This window comes from Pieris napi, chromosome 12, assembly GCF_905475465.1.
Source record: "Pieris napi chromosome 12, ilPieNapi1.2, whole genome shotgun sequence".
NCBI lineage: Eukaryota > Metazoa > Arthropoda > Insecta > Lepidoptera > Pieridae > Pieris > Pieris napi.
This window is the reverse complement of record NC_062245.1, coordinates 2,011,672-2,033,571: the sequence shown is the minus strand read 5'-3', so window position 1 is coordinate 2,033,571 and position 21,900 is coordinate 2,011,672. Positions and strand designations below refer to the sequence as shown.

Genomic DNA, 21,900 nt, shown 5'->3' with positions numbered 1-21,900 from the left:
ATTGTGCGATACGTCCTGTCACAACCACAGTCATCGAGCAAGTGATTGAACGAGTGTGTACAGGTCGCTCTCGTTTTACTCGCGAGACCCTTTGACTCGTGCGCAAAAAACCGACAGGCGACCGAGAGAGGCGAGACCGACTGCGAGGAAGCGAGGCGAGACGAGAGCTCTACTGTACACTCTCGCCCTCGGCCTGTCTCGGGGTGTCTCGCCGAGTGTGTACAGCTACCATTAAAGCTATCGCTTGTATATGTGTGTGCTATAAAGTGATGTCTATTATTTTATATATATTAAATTTTTATATCAGTAATATTAGTTGTAATATTGGTTAAATTCTTTTTGTTTTGTTTTTCTTAACTATTTTATTAATAATTGTTAGTTCAGCTATAGCATTTTAGGTTTATATTAAAAGTAGAATTGTGTATAAATAATTAATATATAAAAATAAAGTAAATCCAATCACACAAGTATTTAATAATGAAAAATATGATTAAATACATTCCGCTAACATAGTAATAAGATGCATAGATGTGATGTGTTTCGGGGTCAAATCACATATTTCGTAATAATAAAATATAACATTGGTAATATTAACAAACAGTACTATAATAAAAAATTGGAAACGCTAATAAAGACTTCCATTAAAGCCTAGTCAACACTATGAAAGCCTGCGACTCATTCTCTTTGGTATGAAGTTTCAAAATTCATAATGAAAACTGTCAAGCAGCACTTATTGTTCAGAATTAATATCCTTATATGCGCCGACAACTTTTATTTGACTCCCTGAACGGTAATTTTTTGTCGTTGCATCGTTTTAACGTCCGGATAAATTTTCATAGTGCGCTGAATTTAGAAGTTTTATAATGAACATTGTTTTTAAACTATGAAAGATTATTGCTATATTAAAGTGATTAATTTAATGAATTAGTTTGGAAAATTATAAGGAACTGCAAAAGGTACTTAAGTCTGCTTGAATTGGAATATCAATTAAATAAATGTTAATATTTACACTTAAGTGTAACTACGTTTGACAGATATTTAATTAAACGGTCTAAACTTAAAAAGAATAAATATGGAGCATGTTAAACATAGAGTGAACGGAAAGACCGGCATTACCACCGCGGTAATGTGTAGTATAACATTTTTTTATTTGCGAAGCGTCATTTGAGTAGTTCACTTGTCTTGTCTAGTCTTAAAATTATGATATTAAGATACATTTTTTGTGTATTACATGAACTTAGTAGGACATCGAATTAAATTATATTAGTATTGTCTTTTATTGACATAACTTTCACACATTTGATAATAAATCAATTAAGATACAAGTCGATACCAACTCCGGGGAAACAAATACAGATAATACAACTTTTTCTACAGCTGTGATACTTTTTGACATTCAACACATTTTGTCTTCAGTGACCGTGACCACGCACGCTGTAAAGCACGCGAAACGTAGGTTAAATTTAAAATTATGAAAAATGATTGTAAATACATAACTTCAATCCGCAAAAAAAATTGTTTTTTTAATTAATTATATTATCAAATATATTCACCGTTTCATAATCATTTAATATGCATTTTAAAATTAAACATAGCTAGTTTTGCAAAAGAAATTTTAACATAGATACATTATGAAGCGTCGTATCAATATGATAACTGACGAACTATAATGGCGTTACAGTGTAGCCAACACAAAAAAAAAAGTACTAATATTTCATAAATTCTTTTTACGAAATTTTAATTTTATAAATAGAATTTCTATAATGTAATTCGCCCTTCTCACTCTCTCTAAATCGGTCTCAGTGGCTGTCTCCCTTTTCTTCAACAAATACGCTGTACATCTTCGTCACGCTAATATTATTATTATTGCGTTTCATCCGTAAAAAAATTTCCTACATGCGCTTTCACTTCAAAAAAATAATCTCCGCTACGACCATCACAACAGCTTTGCGATTCTTTAACTCACTTTTCGAACTCACACATCGGTTTTCACAGCTTATCAGAATGCCATTTTACGATTTGGCATTCTGATAAGGAGGGAGTTTGTAGTTTATTGTTTATCTGGCTGTTGTCTTTCCTTACAGAATCAAGTTTCTAGCTAATTATCGTAATTATCGTTATTCAGTGAGACCATTAATGTATAATCTATAAGAACCATAATTCCACTGAAAAATTGAAAATAAATTTCATTCGAAATTGTGCATTTTTATCACTCAAAGGCATACTCGAGTATTGACGTTAAAGAATATAAAACAAAGAGACGTCGGAACACGTTTATAGAAATATGTTTGGTGCTTTGGCTTGTTTACCCCAGCATATCGCCAAGAAAATTAAACGTACGGGCCAATTTGAAAAAGGCAAACAGAAAAGAATAAAAGTTGAAAGTGGCTGGCGGATTGTTTTGCTCGGCATGCCTTTAGAGGGAGAATTGGTTGAGCTTGGAAAGTTTTCAACTTCAAAGGATAGAAAATATGCGTGTACACACGGACTAGGAGAACGACTAACACAGGTTTTAATTTAGTCAGCGGGTAGTAAAGCTTTTAGCGTGTGCTTGTTTCTGTGTTTTATTTATTTTGTATTATTGTGGAAAAACTTTAAGTTTGTGTATTTATAATACGGAGGTATGGGGGATTTAACATTCACATTAAATGTGTTGCTATCTTATAAAACACATCTAAAGCCAAAATTTTAAAAGACAATATTAACGCCCGTCAATAGTAATATTGATTGTTGTATAAGTACCCATATACTAGTGAAATATGATTACACATCAAAATTACGCATGACCGACTTTAACTGACACAACAGACTCATATTTTATGTGTTATTGATTATTTGTATCAGAGACGTATAATGTAACGAATACGGGACTTCATACTAGGGCTATTGAGTTATATAATCATTCAAAATATACATTCAATCTTGTCTCGGCAATGTTCGTCCTCCACAGTCGGATGAGTCTAAATGCTACAAAAAAGAAAGAAAGGGTTATATCGTATATATTTTTATTTAAATAGAAAGGCTGATTAGTTAGTTAATAACAATAAAATCTACCGCCAGAAAAAAGGGCCAACTTCATAATTGCCAGTCTTTGAAGCCATGTGTCTAGCTTAGATTGGAAAATCAAATTAATGGCAATCAATGATTTTTGCTTCACCAACGATACACTATTTCTCGATATATTTCATAATGAAGCTTTTAAATAAAAGATTTATAGGTATATCCAGATTCCAGCAGCATACAATGAACATATAGGGCATACACAGTTTATCGATTGAATAGCAGGTAGCTTTGCTATTGTTGATGGTATTTGAATTTCGTCGCACGAATTTGATGATACTGATTATGCAGGAGTCTCAGGGGACCTTCATTAGAACACCTCCAAATGATTTTTGCTGCCGGAAACGCGCTTCTATTTTTTAAAAAAAATTTTAAAGTTTTGTGCAATGTATTGAAATTTGTAAACAATCCGCCATTTTCTACTTTTCTATTGGTTATAAGAGATGTGACATTCACTTTAAAAAATCGTTTGTTTTTAATTTCTAAATTTTTTAATTTCGAATTTATTCACTAATTTGTTTATATATTTAAGCCTTGTTCCCGAAAAAGAGAGACCATAGATCTCAACTCACTACGGTCCTGACATACCTCTCTCGATTTATCATTTACCTTCTTGACATTTCTTGTGCTCTTCGGTTTCGGGGATTTGTGACATGTCCCTTAGTACCTACCTCTTGGATTTGGTCCAGGAATGTCCAACAAGGCCTACTCAAACGGCATTCACCATCCATGGTTGCCTTGTATGTCCTTCTTGTACGGTTCTCACTCAATGACCAAACCACCTAAGCATTCCCGTATTATTGTCGCAACGTCCTCTATCAACCCACACTGGTAATGTCCCACTATTACCTATCGTGTCAAGAAATGTTACACCTCACATACTTTTCAACAAAAAAAAAATAGCTTTAAACCACAGACACCAAATACATATACACGAAAATTTTGTAAAGATCGGTCAGGTGTATTGGAAAAGTGTAGAGTGTTATAGCTTTACATTGCTGGATATTTCAAGTGCCCTTCAGGAATCATGGCTAGCGAGAGACGTAACATTATTTGATCTATAAAATCTATGTAATGTTTCAGTAAATGTATGTTAGTTATTTCGACTATGTATTTGCGTGTTTTTCTGTTTTCTGTTGTTTTTCGCTCCTATTTCACCATGCCTCCTGCTGATAGACAAATATTTGTTTTTAATTTTTTTATTGATATTAATTACTTAAGATGTCATGTGGAACATGATGTAATGTTGCAGCTTTTTACAAACATTGTGTAAAACAAAAAACCTGGCGATTAAAAAGAGTGGCGGAGAGTTTATTGCCAGTTCTTCTCGTCCGTTCTACGCCCTTGAATTGAGAACTGGCAAGTGGCAGTTAATGTAAAATTAGAAGCATTTAGCATTTAATATGTATTTATTTATTGACGTTCATAAGTGTACATTGTGTTACTTAAATGAATAAATATTTTTGACCTTTGACTTTTTGAATAATTTATACATAGGCAACAAAAATCATAGTGTAAAATCATATTCTCAAAAATTATAACAATAGAAAATGTTCCTGCTTAGTAAGCATAGACTCAGTATAAGTCAATGTGTTCGATACTATATTACTTGCCTTCTAATATCCGGCTCTTTGTTAGTAACCGATTAAATATTGAGCTGAACTGTCGTCTCCATACATATACCGCACCGTACAACAGGTTTTTTGTTTCCATATTTTTCAACGTTACATGACATTTATGAAACGTGTCATGCCCTACTCATATATATATGATACATTGATTTATTCACGCTTCGTTACCTTATACAAATATATACATACTTACAAACGTTGTGTAAAACAAAAAACTTGGCGATTTAAAAGAGTGGCGGAGAGTTTATTGCCAGTTCTTCTCTTCCGTTCTACGCACTTGATTTGAGAACTGGCAGTAAATGTAAAATTAGAAGCCTTGAATGTATATTTCTTGATTGACGTTCATAAGTGTACATTGTATTACCTATATGAATAATATATTTTTGACTATTGACGCCCTTACAAACTAACCTAAACTGCCTTTGCAAGCAGAGTATTTTTATGAATAGTATGTTTAGTGACATTAAGCCAATTTAGCGAATTGAACAGTCACTATTACATAAGTACTACAAATATTGATGAAGTAAAGAGGAACGGTCAGATTTAAACTAAATATATTTAGTATGCGAAACATAAAAGGATTCCACTCCAAATATTTTATGGCATCTTTGATTTTGTCCCGTGTCCGGCTGTGACCTGCAATTATTTTACTGTATTACTAGCTGACCCGGCAAACGTTGTTTTGCCAGGTATATTATTTCTAGTTATTCTCGTATTTTTTTTTTAGTTCAATAAAAATACTGAGGCTTTTTACCCAACTTTATAATAAAATAAATAATAGTTTAAAAAAACTAAAAAACACGCTTTTAAAGCACATCAAACTAAAAAGTGAAAAATAATTCCTAATTTAGGCTGAAAATGGTAATGAACAAAAAATACTGGTATTATTGTGAAAAAGCGTGGGGCGCTCTGTGCCATATTTTTCGTCTATCGAGTAATGATAATACTCTATAGACTCTAATAATAATAATAAATAAACTATTTTTTATTTTTTAGTTAATTTTGTTTTCGGATTATTGCATTGTCATCGATCTTTGACAGGTGCGCAAAATTTGAATTAAATCTGTCCGTTTAAAGTGGGTCAAAATCGAGTCCGAAGGAGTCGGTTACATACATACATACATACAGGTGAAGCTAATATAAAGCGTGTAAATACTTAGAATGGAATAATTATTAATCTATTTGTACCTTTAAGTACTTACCTTCTCCAACTGGACATTTCAAGAATTCTTGAGCAAGACAATTTTTTATATTTGCCTGTTCATTTATCACTCCTTGTAAAATAAGACATGGCAAACAAGTCATTATAATATTTGCAACGGCATCCACTGCCATGTGCGGCCTTATCTAAAAATTGTTTTTTAATTATTCAGGCTGTCCCATACATCATATAAGTGGACTAAAAACCAGCAAATTTATAAAAACAAACAATATATTTATTTTATTTGATGCATTTATTTAAATATGTATTTTTATTTCGATGTACTAATATAAAATTTGGCTAGGTTTATAGATAGATTTGCAAATGTGTATGAAAGTCCTTCATTTTTTGCTACAAACTTGAAATTTGGAGAGTGTGTTACCTTGTTTACATTTGCTAAGAACGGATTTTGTGACAGGGGCAGATTAGAGAGTTAGGACTCTCGCAAATTTAGATTTGTGTGTGTGTCAGTATAGATTTAAAATATGTCAGGAACTGACAGATTTGACTGAAATAGATCATATTTATTTTTTGACGTGATAACGTCTTACAAATCGATGAACGCTGGCTGTCACGTTCTACCTGAGCCGGGAGTGCAAGAGAGAGCGCAGAACAAGCGACAGAGATAGATAGAGCGGCCCGTTGTTTATCATAATAGAAATTGCAGCAAAAAAGGTAAATAAATCTTGCGTTTTAAGATTTTGATTAGCGATATAATCTCATATTATTCATTCTTTTATTATTAAAAAAGAATATATTTGACAGTGTGTTAATTTATCTAAAAAAAAATATTTTCAATTTACTCCTTTATTGTATTATACAAAATAATTATAAAAAATCAATTAAATTCATAAAAGTATGCAATTTTTCATCAATGTTTTCTTATGACGGTACGTGAAATTATCATCCGTAAACCGACATTACAGACAACCAAATTTCTTTATTACTCCGCAAACGAAGTCGCGAACCAAGATCATAATTAATTAAATGACAAGCACAGTTTACGGGATTCTGTACTTACGCGTTTTTTGGAATCATATGAAATACCGATGGTTGTTATTATGACGTAGTAGAATGCCGCAAAAAAGTCACGTATAATCTGTAAATTAAAAAAAAATTAGGATATACTTTACTAAGAACCAAATTGCTGGAGTTACATTAATTTACTAGTATAGAATCGGAAAGAATGCCAAAATAGAAGAAGAATTGGAAGCTCAACCGACCATGATAGGCGAATACAAAGCTTGACCGCGGTCTGTCAGCTGGAGGCCAATAGGCTGGCCCAGGTACTGCTGGATCGTCAGAGTGAAAGCCTGCTAGTCTAAGTCTAGTCTAGTGACACAAGACAGGGAGTGGAGGAAGTTTCTCGTTTCGGAGGGCAAGGTATATTTTGAGTTTTAAAAGAGTACCAAGAGTTTTTTACGCCGGCTTTTTCTCTCGGCCCTCTGTCTTCTTTGCCGATGAGTAGGGATGCCTACAAATTCAAATTTAATGACGTGGAATAAGTGATACATGTATCTTATGTTCCATAATAAACATATTTTATTTTATTTTATTTATAGAGCCAGTGGAGAGTGTGTTATAAAGAAATTAAAATACTCACATAATACTTAACTATGTATCCAAGAGATTTATTAGTATCCAGAATCATTTTGTAAATATCTAAAGTCTTGTTAATTTCTTCAACTTTATCGACACCATCTTGATTTATATTATGTTCAAGGGTTAATCGAAGACCTTTCATCCTCTGTCTTGTTAATTCGAACAATATGTTTATCAAGACTGAATTGAAAAAGCTGCCATATTTGTAAAGTAACCAAGCAGCTATAGAAATTTTGTAAAGCGTCGTGCTCACGTCATTGTGTGCGTAATATTCCAAAGTGTAATAGATTTTTTCAACGAAAATAAAGAAAAAGAAGAAGATAGTTTTAATAGAAAATTTAGGGCGTTCCAATTGAAGTTTGCCGTCAATTTCGGATATCTTTCTAAGGAATTTCGATACGTATACTGTTCCGTTAATATAAGTAAATAAAATAAAACAAATGGTGTCAATTATACAATAATTATTCGACCAAATGTAGAATTTATTTATGAGAGGTCTTGAATACATGCCATAAAGGATGAAAACTGAAATTGAAGCGCAATAAAGCGTAGACAGAAGTGTCATATAAAATTTTGAAAATTTAACATAAGAACCACATAAAAAATTACAGAAAATTATGAAATTAATACATTTATATAACATTTTGTCAATTAAATATATTGACCACTCAGTTCCGTACTCAACAAAGTAGTGCTTGTTTAATAAATATAATCAATAAATTTTACTCTAACAAAACAATCATGTCAATGACAAATAGATTACATCACTTGTTGTCACAATTTGCTTAATGTACTGCTTACTTAGGTAAATTAATGTAATAACATATTGGTTCATGGAATATAAAACTTAATAATAAATTGTTTTAACCATATTTACCTTTTAGTCATAGGGTATAATGCAATTATCTTTTATTAAATCTAACTTTATTTTTCCTTGACTCCGTTTCTACTCTTCTTTTTCAGGTTTATACAGTTTGTATTTCGTTTTTCTAGTTTTTAGAGTTGGCCACGCCGTTGCAAATGACTTGACTTGACTTGTCTATTATACGATCAAGCGGTGGTCCCTTGGCTGTCCCAGATGGGATTATTTTTTTCCAGAAAAAAGAGATGATGATGATGATCTTTCTTACGAAACACCTAAAATACATTTTTTTCTTCTCCAGGTGGTAATGGTGAATCCATGTTTTGTCTATACTTATGAATCGAATCCGGCTAAGATCTTGTTGTAACAATCGCAAACCGCTTTGTAAAATTCTTACTCTTCGCTTGTTTCTGCGCGTCAGAAAGCGTTCTGGACACCCAGCGCGCTGACACTCTTTTCGTATAACCAATTGGTTGTATATTTTATGGAAAGACATCTTTATTTCTTTTGATTTAAAACGAACTAATTTTTTTGGATATTTCAATAATTTGTTCAGTCACTACCGATGTAGGGCGTCCCGTCCTTAATGGAAGTTCTTCCTTGCTTGAACTCAGCTCACCAACACGCAATCATAAAATATAAAGGAGCATGCACCTTCATTGGGGGTTCATTTCTAGTTGATTATCTAGCTCCGTAATATTTTTTTTCAAGCAAGAAATTTTACCATCGCGCGAACTTTAATTTTATAAATTGTTAAGAACCGGTTCCGACTGGATCAAACAAATGCCATCTAGTTTTAAAAAACAGAAGAGGTTTTTTTATTATAGCGCTGTCTGAACTAAATCTGATCATATAAAATTATCCTATTATATTTTTGCTTAATCGTTCACTTTATTAAAACTGTACATAATGGGTTTTTAAATAGGTAATATCTCATAATATGTCCCAATTTAATATTTAGATAAGGTGCCAAAGGGTCGTTTTGAGGGAGTGCATTATGACCCTTTTAAGTACGTGACTCAAACTTGAATGATTTGTTGGTGTGACCTCAATTTATGGACGCCCATCTATTTTGTATGGTCCTATGCCATTATATATTAAAGGATCCGGATAAGAATAGTGCATAAACGTGTTTTTTTATAAGCATGACCCTGAAGTTCAAACGCCGACTATACCCCAAAGGTTTTATATTTCTACGCAATTAAGAGCGGACCTAAATCTAGAAAAATATATGATTTCACCTGCGCGTCTCCTTCCGCCTGCTTTAGTAACAAACGCAAACACCGCGGCGCAATGTTCGGGCATCTATAGTATAAACTTGAGGGCATTTTGAACGGTGCATAGTGTATGCAATAGGTACAATCATATAAAATATTGATATGTGGTTACTTAATCAGATTATCCACGTGGAAAGAGTAGCCCTATACCAAAAGGAGCACAGCGTATGCAAACCTACATAACTGGGTCTAAGTGTATTTATTTGTAATTGTCAAAGCCGAACATTATCTATAATAAATATTATAAAAACTTAAAGCTAATATTTATTTAGTTTGTTTGCAAGAGTAATCACTATGACACTGTCTGTGTGTTATATATGTTTTCAAAAATTATAATAACGATCTATTTATTGAGACCTAACAGTGACAAATAATATTATATAGGTACCACGCAAAATAAATCATATACGTATAATTTTCAATAAAATCAAAAAATGATTTTATCTATTTACATATTTAATAAATCTTTTTTAAATTAAATGATTTCGTATTATATATACTTGCTAATATTATAAATGCGAAAGTGTTAAGTGTAGTGTTTGGAATAGTTTTATTAAAATATTATATGGAACGCCGCGCTGGCGCTAAGAAGCGTAATGTTCTCGTCTCAATGAAGTATTTTGCGGAAGAAAAATAAAGTAAACACCAAACGCTTTTTATTTAAATAATTCGTAATACAATAATATTTCATAAAATCGCTAGTAACAGCTCTCGGCCTAACTAATGTGCTGTAATTCAAATATTTTTGACTCCACAACACTCGCTATGTTTGAATAAAAACGAAAGCAGACAGAAGTTAGAGGTTATTTAGTGATTTTTTTGTATCGAGGAATTTATATTGTATTGTGTTTTAATTAGAATCAACCATTTAAAGTATAGTGAAGGATTAATACATATTTATTGTTCTTAATTCAAACATCACATACGTAGACCAAATCAAATTTACGTTGAGTTATTTTGATTTTTGCCCGCTCTTAACATTGCTTGAAAGTTGAAGGTAAACATTAAACGTCTTTAAATCATGGCGTGCCTTATGAAACCCAATTTTCAACGATGTATGACAGGTAGAGAAGGATTAACATTATTACTTATACGCTATTATTAATCTTGATTATTCATTACTATTATTCTTATCTCTAGTACAATAAAACCAATTTTGACTGAAATTAACTGAGGTTTTGTACCAAATATAATATTTATATTTAAATTGAAAATAAATAATCCTACTAATATCATAACCTCGAAGGTTTGTAAGTGTGGATGGATGTTTGTTACTCTTTCACGTAAAAACGACTGAATGGATTTTAAGGAACTTAACAATAATATAGCTTATACATCAGAATAACACATCGGCTACAATTTATAAAGATATTGTGTGAATTGTCCAAAATATCAAGTAGATCTGCGAGCTATTCTGGCGAACGCTACCAAAACCGCTAGAGTTACAATGTATGATGGAAATGTTTATCTGAAATAGTCCTACAAAAAAGCCACCACAGTATATATATCTATATCTTATGTGTAAGCCATTATAGCCAAAATAGTGGTGAATCGCTTCTGGTATTTAAAGTAGATAAAATATATCTTTGGGAGCAAGTATTACGTAACGATGCGGGGCGGGGATTGAATTACGCGTTATTGTTAATATTATTTTCGACTTTCCAGTTCTTTACACCACATAATGATAACATTTAGGTATAAAGAGTCACTAGGTGGACACGAAACGTTTTATTATACTTGGGTACAGAAAAACGTTACGGCGCGTTACATGGGGGGGGGGGGTCAATAATCTCCAAAAATTGCGTGACGTAATACTTGAACGACCCCTTTAACGCTACATCATTTGGACAAATATTGTAATCCTTCCCAGCCGTAGTCGCGGGCACCGGCTTGTAATCAATATTATAATAGTACATAATAATCATTATTTTCAATCTAAAACACCACATATAAATGAAATTAGAATAATATCTTTAAATTACATTACAAAACTGAAGAGATACTATCACATACGTAGAGCAAAGACTGATGAAGAGAAAAGGAAGGGTCATGTTTAAATTAAATAAACGGAATATCGTAAACCTAAGAGGATTTATCTCCAAATATTTCACGGCATCTTTGATTTTTTGCCGAGTGTGGCGTTCATCTGCAAAGATTTACTGCTATTAATGTTATTAGATAGTTTATTACAGATACCACAGCCTTGCGATTCTGTAACTCACTTTTCGAACTCACACAGCGGTTTTCGCATCGGCGGTCGCTCTCAAATCAGTCGTGCAGCAGTTATTTTATGATTTGGCATTCTGAAAAGGTGGGAGCTTGTAGTTTATTGTTTATCCTAGTCCGAAAAGTGAGTTACAGAATCGCAGGGCTGTTCAGTTTCAGGAAAGTAACTGCAATAGTTCCAGCAAATTCATGGCGTATATTTAATGTGTCATTGATAAGATATTATCTTAAGAGTTGATAATAATATCTTCTCTATCGTAAAAAGGCGTTGCGTAGAGATGTGACTCTCTCTGCGTCTTCTACCGCATTTAACATGGAGAGTATTCAGAGGAGTTGTTCGGACTAATTCCAATGATGAAACTGAACTAGTTTCATCATTGGAAGTCAAGGCAGAATACAAAATATCATCCGTATCACCTCGACATCTGTCATTCCACAACTGAGCTTTTCATAAGGCAGTTTTTGCCTCGCACCACCAGTATGTGGAACCAGCTGCCCACTGAAGTATTTTCGAAACAATTCGACTTAGGGTCCTTCAAGAAAAGAGCGTACCGATTCTTAAAAGGCCGGCACTTGCAAGCCTTCTGCCTATGTGAGTGTCAATGGGCGGTCCATATCACTTAACATCAGATGAGCCTCCTGCCCGTAACATAAGAAAAAAGAATCTGATTTGTCTGAATCTAAGATAACCTTATCCATCCAAGGTAAGTGTTTTCGCTGCTATACGTTAATAAATAGATAGAAGAATGTTACCTTAACTTACCTAGAAAGAAAACTTTACCTACCTTACCTTATCAAGAAATATACCTTTTTTTAGATGATAGACTGTAATAAATAAAAAAAATATATAGAGTTAGGTAGAGCCCGACTCAATTATAAAATAATAGTTTCAGAGTATAGTATAGTATATATTATATTATAATATATACGGAAGTTATACTTAGTGCTAAGTATCAAACTGTAAAAGTAATTACCCGCTTGTGGTGAACATTTCAAAAGTTCTGTGGTAAGGATCGTCTTTATATTTTCAACTTCATTTATCGCTCCTTGGAAGATTATACAGGGCAAACAAGCCATTAGAATATTTGTCACCCCATTGACAGTCCTATACCATCTAAACTAAGAAGAAATATTAGATTGGATTATAATATTGCATATCAGATGGAAAACTTTGAATTATTTGAAAGCATGTGACATGTTGTAATGATCTCTGTATACTTATACGTTATACTTCTTTTGGCGTGTTAAGGAAAAATGATGAGAATTAATTTTCACGATGCGCCCGCACACCGTCACAAAAAACCGACACCGTTATAATAAAACTTTCAATGTATTAAATACCTTTTTTCTATTGTTCGTGTCGTTTTTTCTTCAATTTTTGAAAAGATTTTAACGCCAAAAAAGTATAACTTTTAACATAAGTACAAACACGATTTTTAAATGACATAGTCGCCATTTTTAGTTGACTGCGTAGGGAAGTGACAACAAAAAAAAAAGTAATCTAATGACGGTCCATGGTTTTGGAATCAGATTTGTGTATCTGTTTCGTGAACATTTGTTTTTTACATAGGCAAGGAGAGTATTAGTTTTCTGTGACAGGTTCAATTCTTCGACTTTTTAGGTCTTAGGTATGCCAGTTTCCTTACAATGTTTTCCTTCACATACGGGTATTATATGTGTACATAGACAGAAAAGTCGATGCAATATTCCAGAATAAAACATTAATTAATAATAATAACTTACGTTTTTATGGATGTTGAATGAAGCACCAATAGCCAGTATTATAAGATAAAAAAATGTCGTACAAAAGTCGCGAATGACCTGTAAATTAATAAAGATATTTTATACTTTACTTATTTCGCTGGCAGAGCGACTCACAAAGTGTCTTATCCTTCAAAACGAGACAAGATCGCCCCCTGTATTGAGCCACTTCCCACCCATTGCGAGCTTTCAGTGGATACAGGTCCTTAACTAGTTCAAACCAGCGGTACCTGGGCTAGCCTTCGACTAATTGGCTGGCTTAGGCTGTATGCTTCCTTCACTGCCCGAGCTTGGACCATGCGCTCTGATACAGTACAGATCACAGTGCGAGAAAGAAATTGCAATCCATTACGCCCTGGTGTTGACACGAAAATGTATGAGGGTTGCAACAGCAACTAGTCACATTCTTGGTGGAATGCGGATACGAGCCCAAATTATTTTCGACAACGAGTTGAAGAGGTTTAGTGAGCAGGGCCTTATAGCGAGACCTTCGAGACTTTCTTTTTATGTGCGTATTTAACATTCGCTCGAACGGTAAAGGAAACATCGCGAGAAAACCAGCTTACACCCAGAAAGTCGACAGAGTGTGTCAGGCACAGGAGGCAGATCACCACACTGAGGCCAAAACCTAAAAATGTTGTAGCCACTGATTTATTTTATTTAACAAAGATTAAAGACGTAAGTCAATTAAAATACTTACATAGTACTTAACAATAAGTCCATAGGAATTAATCATATTTAGAATCATTTTGTAAATAGCTAATGTCTTGTTTATTTCTTCAACTTTATCAACCACATCATTCTTCATGTTCCTCTCGAATGATTCTCGTAGAGCTATTATCCGCTGTCTTGTTAATTCAAACAATATGTTTCTCAAGTTTATATTGAAGCAGCTACCGTATTTGTACATAATCCAAGCAATTATAGAAAGTTTATACATAAATGTGCTTTTGTCGTTGGTTTCTTGATATTGCCAAGCGTAATAAATTTTTTCCATAAAAACAGCAAAAAAGAATAAGATTATTTTTATAGAAAATGTTGAAGGGACTCTCTCTAGTTTTCCATCAAGTTCAGACATCATTTTAAGAAATTTAGATACGAATACCGTTCTGTTGATAAACGTAACGGAAAAGCAAATTATATAGTCAATCATACTGTAAATGTTGGACCAAAAGAAAAAAAAACTTGAAAAAGGTTTTATATAAATGCCATAGACAACAAAAATTGAAAATAAAATTATATAGAGCGTCGAGAGAAATGTCATGTAAAATTTTGAAAGCTTGACATAGAAGCCACATAGAAATTGACAGAAGATTATGAAATTGATACACTTATAAAGCATTGTATTAAAATTATTGACCACTAGTTCTGTATACGACCAAGTTATGCTTTTGAAATGAACGAATAATCAAATGGGAATTATATGATGAATATCGCTAATTTTACTGTCACAATCAAGTAAATGAAAACATCACTTCATTTGTTTAATGTAATGTTGTGGTAAACTAATATGATTGGACATACAATACACAACAATGTAACATTTTTTTTTAAAGACAATTCACACCAATTGACCTGGTCCCATGCTAAGCTGGTGAAACTTGTGTTATGGGTACTAGGCAACGGATATACATACATATTATAGATAGATAGACATATAAATACATATTTAAACACCCAAGACCTAAGGCACAACACCAAATGCTCATCACATCGATGTTCGCCTCAGCCGGGGATCGAACCCGGGACCCATGGATTCGCAGTTAGGGGTACTAACCACTAGACCAATGAGTCGTCTTAGTATTAGGATTATTTTATCTGAATAAATAAATAAATAAATAATTATTATTATTATACTAACGACAAGACAAAACACACAATAGCGAAAATATATAACTAAACTATATGCTATAAATCCAACCAGTGTTTCCCAACGTTTTTGTGTCATGCCAAAAAATCCCAATTCTCCAAAAAATCTTATGCAACATACATCATTTAATATCAAAAATTGAATTGTTCACTTAAGACTCACTTAAATGATAGTTTTTAGGAAGAAATTACTTGGTAATTGTTAATGAACCAACTATCCCAACTATCAAATTGCCCCCCTGAGAGGCGTGGACCCCACGTTAGGAAACACTGATGCCATACCGTATGAGCCTGGATGAGGATGAGAGGTATTAATTCCGGATAAAAGAAAAAATCCCTTCGTGTACTGCTTTGCACCAACTTTCGATGGAGAATTGCATGCTTTAATAACTGCTTAGAACAAAATTCAGATCTTAAAAATAAACTTTGAAAATATTATTTTTCAAGTGAGCAAGGCACGTGTACTTCTGAATATCACGTAACATTGTATTGGGGATTAGATTTTTCTCATATCCGGTTTCGATACAGCTCTTGTTCACGATCGGAACCGCCCCCGCTGCACGGGTCATAAAAGATAAACGCCAAAGTAATTTTCGTTCCCTCTTGAAGAATTCCCTGAGGTGAAAAGGGAGGGGTGAAATCTGCGTATTCCTTTGTATTTTTATGCTGTGTTTGAGCGTTTTGTTAATATTTCACCTTAGGCTTGTTTGACAGGCTTGTTACCCGCCGTGCAATAAACCAACTTTTCTTTAAGACTGTACAACATAGATTTTGATACATTTGACTACAACGAAATTAAGTCTGGAAATGTTAAATTATACAGTTATAGTACTACAGACTCACGCCTTCATAATCATGTAATTTATTAAAAAATCAATCTCTTCAACTTTAAAGAACTGGTAAATAACACCAAATCGTATAACAAAATTACGTACCGGTAACTTCCTATCCCTTAATCCTATCTTTTAACAAGATAACATAAAAATCCCTAACTCCTAATTAAGTCGATAACTCATAAAGTGCATTAAACTTTCCGCCCGCCCTATAGCGAACGAATTATACCGTAACGTCAGAAGGCGTTCACTTTTAACGGTTTAAGTGTAAAACCCGCCGAGGCCCGGAATTAGCACATTTTAAAGTAGGTTTTAGTCCCACTCTCATTTTCTATGCAAAGCCTTTGAGCTCGACGAGGGTGATAATGAGAGGTTGGACAGTTTGCTACGCGATATCAAGCTTTAATTGTTGTAATTTATTGTAGCACTAAATGTCTAATTAGTCTAGTGTTATTGACTATTTATATACTATATATATATATAACTAAAGGATTCTTCTATCAGTTTGTTTTTATCACATCAAAAAATTAACTGGCAGTAGTGCTCCAACACTGCTGCGTTGGAAGGTTCGATCTCCGGCTGTGCACCAATGGACTTTCTTTCAATGTGCGCATTTAACATTCGCTCGAACGGTGAAGGAAATCGGCTTGCCTTAGACCCAAAAAGTCGACGGCGTGTGTCAGGCACGATCACGATGCAGGTTGATCACCAACTTGCCTTACTTGATTAAAAAATGATCATGAAACAGATACAAAAATCTGAGGCCAAAAAGGTTGTTGTGCCACTGATTTTTTTGTTAAACTCCAGAGTTAGAATGCAGGTCCGCACTACGGAAGGGAACGGGAAAGCGTTATCCAATCTTTTTTGTTTTTTTTGTTAACTTTATCTTTTTTTTAATATATATTTTTTCTTGCCCTAATTCCCCGACTACGTCATCATCAGAGTTATTAAGTAACGTATATGTATATATTATTATTACTTATTTCTTTTAACTGTTTTGACATTGACATCAAATTTTAAATAGGTCTATTAAATTTTTGCTTAACATTATTTCCTTGAAGTTTATTTTTGTTAAGTCTATTATATGATTGGTCTAGTTTTCTACCTTTCGTACAAATTAGACAGTCAGTCAGGACCACCTTATTTAATACTTCATTTTATTTTTCCTACAATATCGCTCGGTCAAACTATCTGACTGAAGCCCAACGGCGGACACTGGTTCACAATAGATTTACATTTAGCTACACTTCGTTACAAAAACAATTACAGACTGCGTACAAGAAGCAAACTTTAACAATCAACATATTGTAAAACTTTGTGTTATTGATTCGTCTGCGTTGTTTAGTAGTTTATAATGAAGAGATGATCTACATTATAGATTATCTTTAGGGATATAATTAGAAGCAATTCTTAGTGATTATTTTTTATTCTTTATTTAATTATTATTATTTTTTGGTTATGATGGAGCAATGCAAGCTAAGATCAAGATATCCAAGAGATAGCTTAACTTTACTGTATATAATTATACTTTATGATAAGACGCGTATTGTGAGCACCAAATAGCATTTAATTTCTTGTATTGTTTATTATTTATAAACGGGGTCAAACTATTTGACTTTTAACTTTTATATGATGACATGGTAATGCAATTATGAATAATAAATAAAAAAAAAACAAGTTATGTATGGAAGACAAAAAAGGAGCCTATGTATTATTATTTTTAAAACGACCCTATTTTAAAGTATTTATATTTTCTTTGATTTGTGTGAGTAGACCTTTTGAAACAAAAAACTTGGCGATTAAAAGAGTGGCGGAGAGATTATAGCCAGTTCTTCTCTTCCGTTTTACCCCTTGATTTGGGAACTGGCAGTAAATGTAAAATTAGAAGCATAAATACGACTCATAGATATAAATAGTATTAAGTATGAGCTATAGGTTAAATAAGAATATTATTGGTAGCTCATAAGGAGAAATTAAGTATATATAAATAAGTTAGATAAAAATATGTACATAATTTAAGCGAAAAATATAGTTAAATAAATGAATAAAAGGCTTCGCCGAATAAAAGTATGTATTTCTTTTTGACTTTTCCGATTTGAATATGATACAATGTCTCACAACTACTCGGAACACTCGATAGGAATTATATAATTATTAGTAGGCTTTTAAACGATGTGAAACTATTGAACATGCTAACTCAGAATAAACTGAGGTATGTGCTTTGATATGTTAATAAACACTTTTATAGGCAACAAAATAGTTTTTTTTCATTAAATGTTAAAAAAAACACTATATTTCAATATGTGAATATTCATCACTTCAATAAAATTCGAAGTAAGGCTGTATTTCATTCTACATCCAATACATGTGCACCACATGTTCCGATGAATCGAGTATCTATTTGCTGCACTTCTAGCCTTGTGTTCCACGTCTCGGTGTTTCGCATTTAAAAACAGGTTATTGTGTAAGTTTTTTTTTGTTTTGGCCTACTACCTTCAGCGTAACCGAGGACTAATGGCGTTTTCTTCCTATGTGCTCATTTAAAACGAGGAATCTAATGTTTACCATACCATGCCTAGAACCAAAAATCGACGGCGTTTTGCCTTTCCTTAATAGAAAAAAAAGATCAAGATATACCTACAGAAAACCACAAAACCCTGATCTATAGCGCGACAGGTTTTTTATGTATTTTTAAATATACTTTATTTGCAAATAGCCACTAAAATTAACTTCATCTTCCTAGTATTGGGAAGATGACTTTGAAATTCCGTTAAATTTTGAAAGTAACATTTATACATTTTATGAACCATTCTCTAAGAAATAAAACAAACATTACACTGTGTGTTTTTACATAATTTTTAAATTTCAAAAAATATAAAATAATTGTTTAAAAATGCGGAGAATAGAGAGAGATTTAAGCGGCTACAGGAAGGGTTTGTGTAAGAAAAGCATATTATTTAACATGAATATGAATTTGGACTTTGTTAATCTTCTAAAAGACTTCTCCTCTCTTCTGTGCCGCTATATCTAGCAGTAAATATAATATGTTACGTTTATAAGTATACAATATGTTACTTTAGACTCTAACCTTTCATATTTTCAACGATTGCACCGTTTTACAGTGCCTAGCTTTAACTGGATGTTACCATTACTAGAACCGTTTCGAGTGTATGACAAACAACTAACATCTGCTGTCTTATTGAGTTCAGAACTTCATGGCGAAACTCAATTCACTTACTAGATCAATAGAAACGAACGTGGATATAGCATTCCATGCTTTATTAATTCAAATAAAATTAAGTAAATACGGCATTCTATACATTGTTTCACCTACTTTATTATTGATATAAAAAACCTCGTCGTTAGTGGTCGCATAACTCAGAACTTTTAAATGTTTATGCATATTTGATAGATATGAAGCTAGGATTTAATATATTTCATATTTTTTCATACCGTTTATGATTAACCATACCATTTCCTACAATTCTGAATAGTTATTACTTATTAATATGTACATGTGTGAAGGAAAACATAATAAAAAGGATCAAAGAAACGGATGCAATCTGAGGCCGTGACCTATAAAATGATGTAGCGTCCGCGTCACGGTATTATTATTATATAACAAAATAATGATTTTGTTATACTATGTCAGTATATGACATCAGTACAAATGGACGCTGGAAACCCGCTATTCGTACATTCTGGAAAAAAACGGATGGAAGGCTGATGTTAAGTAATAGCCCATGAAAACCCTCAGTGCTTGGACAGATTGCTTTAAAATTAAAAATTTTTAATAATAAAATAAAAATCTTAATCTTATATTTACAATGTTGATGTGAATACATAAACAATTTTTTGAAGTGAAACTTCTTTAGGCGCATGAGGGTAACATTTTTACGAAAGAAACGCAATAATAATAATATTAGCATCACGAAGATGTGCAGCGTTTTTGTCGAAGAAAAGGGATAGAGCGATCGAGACCGATTGAGAGAGAGTAAGAAAGGGCGAACGTAGAATCAAGCAAACAGCTATGGAGCGAGAGGTGGAAAAGAGCTGTAGTGAGAAAGATTGAGAGAGAGAGAGAGTAAGGTAGATAGAGAAAAAATACACGCTATTGGTTGATGTATTCGTTTAGTAGTTATATATATTAGAATTTAAGATGGCATTTCTGTCGAATAACGTCTTGTGCAGTAAACGCAGATTTTTTAATTATTTATAGTATCATTAGCATGTACACATACATACATACATTGTGTAAACAGTATGAATATTGAATATAGATATACAAATACATGGAGTGATCATATCTATTGGAGCTTTTACCTTAGTAATAATTAATTTAAGAAGTTTCACTTCTGACATGGGTACTTTGTACGCACGCACTTTTTTTTACCGACAACAAAGGAAGTACAATGTGAAAATTAATCGTAAACTAATTTAAAACTAATGCGGTTGTCGTTACAAGTATTAAAAATTCAATTGTGCTATAAAATGGGGTTATAAAAGGCAATTTTGGCATCGTGTTAAATCTATTTTTGAACATAATTCTTCGTTCAAAAGAATACTTGAGAAAATACCGCGAGGGTAGGCATCCGTTTCAAATGATACCACAAAGAAAATCCGTTTATATATTTTCTTTGAAAAAGGAAAACGTATAGGCTATTAGTAAATTAATCTATCTATAAAAATAATTGGAAAAATAACATTTCATCTTTTCACATTATAAGCGTATACTAATATGACTTTTTACAAAAATTTATCGCTTATATCGCTTTTGTTATGGAACTGGCAGGTGGAATAAAGTAGCTTATTATGCCTATTCATATTTTTAAGAAAATATTTTTACGAAGACGTCTGAAACAACAGCTATGCTTTTTGTATGTAAGTATGTATCGACTGTGTACCATTCTCATACTCATAACTGGAGCGGTACATAACTTATCAAATAAGTTTGAGTTACCTAGAGTATTGGATTATATAGATAAACTAGCTCACCGGGCAACGTCGTTTTGCCATGTATATTATTTCTAGGAAATATTTTAGTTCAATAAAAATAACTATCTCCAATTAAGGGTTGTATGTATTTTTGTAAGCTGTATCATAAATAAATAAAAACAAAAAGTTTGGGGGATGAAAAATAGATGTCTGATTCTCAGGCTTACTGAATACGCGTAAAAAATTTCATAAGAATCGGTCGAGCCATTTCGGAGGAGTATGGGAACGAACATTGTGACACGAGCATTTTATATATAAGAACGTATTACTAATATCAATGCATTGGCCCAAGGTCTCACCATTGTCATTGCCGAGTTCCGATATTTAAAAATAGAATTGTATATGGTCCGATTGTTTGTAGTTCGGTGATTTAGGAAAACGTGAAATTTTAGGTTTTTCACACGTTCCGGACTAACGCAGCTGGCCCGTCAAACGCTTTCGCGGCTGATCTAAATGGATGTTACGCTGTTTTGTAAAGCCTTCGACGCTTTTATAAATAATTGCTAGCGCATAATAATTGGTTCTTTTTTTAACAAAGCATAACAATATATTCATATCATTCTCTTTGGTTATATAACTTAAC

The 21,900-nt window shown here is 32.8% G+C and overlaps 2 protein-coding genes across 2 annotated transcripts; both read right to left on the bottom strand.

The window, feature by feature from the left end:
• Window positions 1-5,154: 5,154 nt before the first annotated feature.
• LOC125054290 lies at window positions 5,155-8,137 on the bottom strand. The gene is made up of 4 exons (XM_047656061.1): window positions 7,496-8,137; window positions 6,914-6,991; window positions 5,894-6,038; window positions 5,155-5,327 (listed from the first exon to the last, which is right to left on the bottom strand). The coding sequence occupies exons 1-4, from the start codon at window positions 8,135-8,137 to the stop codon at window positions 5,155-5,157; spliced, it is 1,038 nt and encodes a 345-aa protein (XP_047512017.1).
• Window positions 8,138-11,563: 3,426 nt separating this feature from the next.
• Window positions 11,564-14,962, bottom strand: LOC125054632. The gene is made up of 5 exons (XM_047656641.1): window positions 14,321-14,962; window positions 13,603-13,680; window positions 12,834-12,978; window positions 11,621-11,779; window positions 11,564-11,568 (listed from the first exon to the last, which is right to left on the bottom strand). Exons 1-5 carry the CDS (start codon window positions 14,960-14,962, stop codon window positions 11,564-11,566), a joined length of 1,029 nt encoding a protein of 342 aa, XP_047512597.1.
• Window positions 14,963-21,900: the final 6,938 nt, after the last annotated feature.